Raw genomic sequence first — 4,115 nt, 5'->3', positions numbered from 1 at the left:
AGAGGCAGGCTGGAGGCAGCATCACCAAGAAGCGCAAGCTGGAGGCCGGCGAGAGCCGCAGCAGCTTCTCGCAGCACGCGCGCACCAGCGGGCGCGTGGCCGTGGAGGAGGTGGACGAGGAGGGCAAGTTCGTGCGGCTGCGCAACAAGTCCAACGAGGTAGGAATCCCGCGGCACCAGGACGCGGCGTGCGTCTGCAGAGAGGGCTCTTCCTCCGCTCCAGGGGGGCGCGGGCCGACTGTGTGGCTCTCGTCCGCCACACCCCAGTCCCGGTCCTGGTACCTGGACCCGTGAGCTGGGAGACCTTGGGCGGGTCGTTTGAACTCTCGGAGCATCTGTTTCCTCATCTGTAAAATGGGCACGAATAATCGTCCCTAAGGCTTTGAGTTGTCCGTGAGCCCAGCGCGTCTGGGATGGCGTGAGGGTCCGCAGACGGCAGCCGTTCCCCTTGGGAAGGGCAGTGGTCGGGGGTTGATGGAGGGAGAGGACTCTGCGCCCGCGAGGGCCTGCCTGGGCCCTTGAGCAAGATGAGCCCCAGAACCTGGATGAGCCTTCCCCACCTTCCTTTTCCCCATCTTCCTGGCAGGACCAGTCCATGGGCAACTGGCAGATCAAGCGCCAGAATGGAGACGATCCCCTGCTGCATTACCGCTTCCCACCCAAGTTCACCTTGAAGGCTGGGCAGGTGGTGACGGTGAGTGGCAGGGCGCTTGGGACTCCAGGGTGGCCTGGGCGGGAGAGGGAGCACTGGAATGAGCGTCCTTCTCTAACCCGTCCTCCCCAGATCTGGGCTTCAGGAGCTGGGGCCACCCATAGCCCCCCCACCGACCTGGTGTGGAAGGCGCAGAGCACCTGGGGCTGCGGGAACAGCCTGCGCACGGCTCTCATCAACTCCACCGGGGAGGTGAGTGTCCCTCTGGCAGCCTCTTGCCGGACAAGGCTCCCCCTGGCAGCCAGAATCGGAGCCAGCTCCCAACCCAAGGGAGCCAATTCCGAGCCATTTCCCAGAGCTCTGTGAGGCAGACCCTGACCCCCCACCCAGCGGGCAAACCAAAGACCCTGCTCCAGCAGCAAGAGGGATGGAAGTCAGACAGCAAGAATGTCAAAGGTGGCGCTGCACTCCTACCCAGAAAGCTTGACAGCGTTCCTCTTGGGTGGAAGTGAGTTCCTTCACTCCATCACCAGGGGACAGAGTGAGCAGCCGGCTGGATAAAGGGCAGTCCACAAGAGAGGCTGCAGGTGTCACCATGTAGATAAGCTGCACACCCGTCCTCAGCCCCGGGCCCCTAACCCTCGGCCCCATCTTGTGTCCCTTGCAGGAAGTGGCCATGCGCAAGCTGGTGCGCTCGGTGACCATGGTGGAGGATGACGAGGATGAGGATGGAGATGACCTGCTCCATCACCACCATGTGAGTGGCAGCCACCGCTGAGGCCAAGCCTGAGCCCGCCGGGGGCAACCCCGCCAGGCCTGGGGCCGCCTCCCCCAACCTGCGTGTGCCAAAAATCTTTTCATTAAAGAATGTTTTAGAACTTCACTCGCAGCCCTGGCCTTTCTTCTCTCTCCTCCCTGTACCTTGAGCAGGGAACCCAGGTGTCTGGGTCCCCTAGTCGGGCAAGGAAGGGAGTGGGAACTTCCCGATGCCTTGGGGCGTTCCTGTGGGAGCAGTGGACGAGGGTCTGGATGAGTGTCCGGGGAAGGGGATGGGAGGACAGATGTGGGGCGCGCCAGCCCTGCCTGTCTCCTCCCACTGCTGTCGCATGCATCTTTCTTGTCCTTTTTGCATCCCTGTTACATGCACGTTCTCTCGCTGCCCTCATTTTTTCTGCAAGAACATTCATGTTCCTGCCACCCCGCCAGCACTGCATGCCTGCTGTCCTGCAAGCTTGCTCCCCTTCTCTCTCCTTTTCCTCTTGAGTGTAGAGCAGCCAGAGCCGAATCAAAGCCACCACTCCTGTTCGGTCTCCGCAAAAGCCTTACTGACCTTCCTCCCCTTCTGTGTCTTCCCTTCCCCCTCCTCCCAGCCCCGGTCTCCCCATCCTGTCCCTGGGGCCTCAGGCGCAGAAACCCCCTTCCTGCCTGGCAGCTGGGAGCCTGCAGAGCCCGCAGCCCTAGCGGTCAGTCCCAGACTCGCCGTCCCGCCTGAGCCATGTCTCCTTCCCCAGGGCTCCCACTGCAGCAGCTCGGGGGACCCCGCTGAGTACAACCTGCGCTCGCGCACCGTGCTGTGTGGGACATGTGGGCAGCCGGCCGACAAGGCTTCTGCCAGCAGCTCGGGAGCCCAGGTGGGCGGATCCATCTCCTCTGGCTCCTCTGGCTCCAGTGTCACAGTCACGCGCAGCTACCGCAGTGTGGGTGGCAGTGGGGGTGGCAGCTTCGGGGACAACCTGGTCACCCGCTCCTACCTCCTGGGCACCTCCGGCCCCCGAACCCAGGTGAGTTGTCCCTTTGTCTCCACACCCTGGTCACTGAGGTTCAGGACAAGGCGGCCCTCCGGAGGGGGAGCCTGCTCTCCCGCAGCCCGGGGGAGTGGGAGCCCCCTCCCCTCAGCCGTGTCCCCACAGCCTGCTCCTGCCCCTCCCATCTGAGCCCCAGATGGGAGGGCGGGGACAGGGCTGGAGTGTGGGGGGTGGGAGGCCAGGAAGGGAGGGCGGCCGGGGCCAGGCGCCACTGCTCACCCCTCTCCCCTCTCTTCTCTCTCAGAACCCCCAGAACTGCCGCATCATGTAATCTGGGACCTGCCAGGCAGCGGTGGTGTCGGAGGCCTCCTGCTTCCTCCCCACCTCATGCCACCCCCTGCCCTGAACCTCATGGGAGGGGCTTGAAGCCAAAGAAAAATACCCCTTTGGTTTTTTTCTTCTGTATTTCCTTTTTCTAAGAGAAGTAATTTTCTACAGTGGTTTTATACTGAAGGAAAAACGCAAGCAAAAAAAAAGCATCTATCTCAATCCTAATTTCTCCTTCCTTCCTTTTCCCTGCTCCCAGAAACTCCACATCTGCCTTAAAACCAAAGACGGCTTCCTCTGGGAGCCGAGGGAAAGGGGTGCTTTTACAGAGCCTAGTTTCTGCTTCTCTGCCTTGGCTGCTGTCCCCACCCCGGGGACCCCGAGAAATGGTGCCTGAGAGGCAGGCAAGGAGGTTTCTCAGCCAGCCTCCTCCGGACAGCAGGCCTGCTACCAGGCCAGCCCCCGAGAGGGAGGGGGAGAGAGAGGCAGGCTGAGCTGGACCCCAGGCCTGGCCTCCCGAGATTCCACTACACCTGGCTGAGGCTTCTCTGCCTGCTCCACCCCAGCCCCCGCCCCTGACCCCAGCCCCGGGGTGAGTCTATCCCAGGTACCAGCTGCGCTTGCTTTTTCTAGATTTTACTAAGACAAGAGATGAGAGGTGGAAGAAGGGGGAGATGGGTGAGTTTGAGCTGCCTTCTAGAACCTGGGTGGGTTCTGTGCAGTCAATGAAGGCCGAAGTCAAGTGCAGGGAGGAGGAAGAGGGAGGTCACTTGGAAGGGTGAGAGCAGGTGGGGCCCACCCAGGAGGAGAAGGGCAGGAGGGGAGGAGGGGGGTGGCAGTGGTTTTGGCAAACACTAAGGAGCCCCTTGCCTCCTCGCTTCCCATCTGCACCCCAATTCTCCTCCCTGGATCAATACACTAGTTGTTTCCATCCCTGGCTGCCCTGGTGTCTGTCTTTGTTGGGGAGCGTCACCGTGTGTCCTGAGGCGCCGACACACACACACACACACACACGTGCTACATGACCACTGTGACTTTCTTCCTCTGGAAGTCCTTCAGAGAAGCAGAACCCAAAGGAGAGCATTTCTTTGCTAATTCCCTTCATCTACCAACATGTGTCAAGCACTTCCTCTGTGCTGGGTCCTGAGCTAAGCATGGACATGAAGACACATGGTATAGCTCCCATCTGAGGGTGGTGACATCTCAGGACCTAGGGGCAAGGACAAGATGGCGGAGAGAGAGCAGAAGCTGGGTGAGGGAGCAGCAGGAAGGAGCAGGACTTATTTGGCAAAGGAGTAATTCATGTCCCTGGGTGTCACATGTGCTCTGCTTGGGGGACAGTGGAATGAACAAGACAATATGTTCCATGTCCTCAGGGAGATTACACCCTGG

At 60.9% G+C, this 4,115-nt stretch overlaps 1 protein-coding gene across 1 annotated transcript in view; it reads left to right on the top strand.

Moving 5' to 3' along the window:
• The window catches only part of LMNA (lamin A/C), a 13,453-nt gene extending 9,793 nt beyond the window's left edge, over window positions 1-3,660 (top strand). Inside the window, exons 7-12 of the mRNA XM_008060979.2 lie at window positions 3-158; window positions 586-693; window positions 784-903; window positions 1,319-1,408; window positions 2,163-2,432; window positions 2,701-3,660. Of these exons, the coding sequence (XP_008059170.1) occupies window positions 3-158; window positions 586-693; window positions 784-903; window positions 1,319-1,408; window positions 2,163-2,432; window positions 2,701-2,727 (771 nt within the window). The 3' untranslated portion in view covers window positions 2,728-3,660. The remainder of the gene's footprint in view (window positions 1-2; window positions 159-585; window positions 694-783; window positions 904-1,318; window positions 1,409-2,162; window positions 2,433-2,700) is intronic.
• The last annotated feature ends 455 nt before the right edge of the window (window positions 3,661-4,115 follow it).

Source organism: Carlito syrichta, unplaced genomic scaffold (genome assembly GCF_000164805.1).
Source record: "Carlito syrichta isolate Samal-C Ts95f unplaced genomic scaffold, Tarsius_syrichta-2.0.1 Scaffold304791, whole genome shotgun sequence".
NCBI classification, from domain to species: domain Eukaryota; kingdom Metazoa; phylum Chordata; class Mammalia; order Primates; family Tarsiidae; genus Carlito; species Carlito syrichta.
This window is presented reverse-complemented; position numbering and strand designations above follow the sequence as displayed.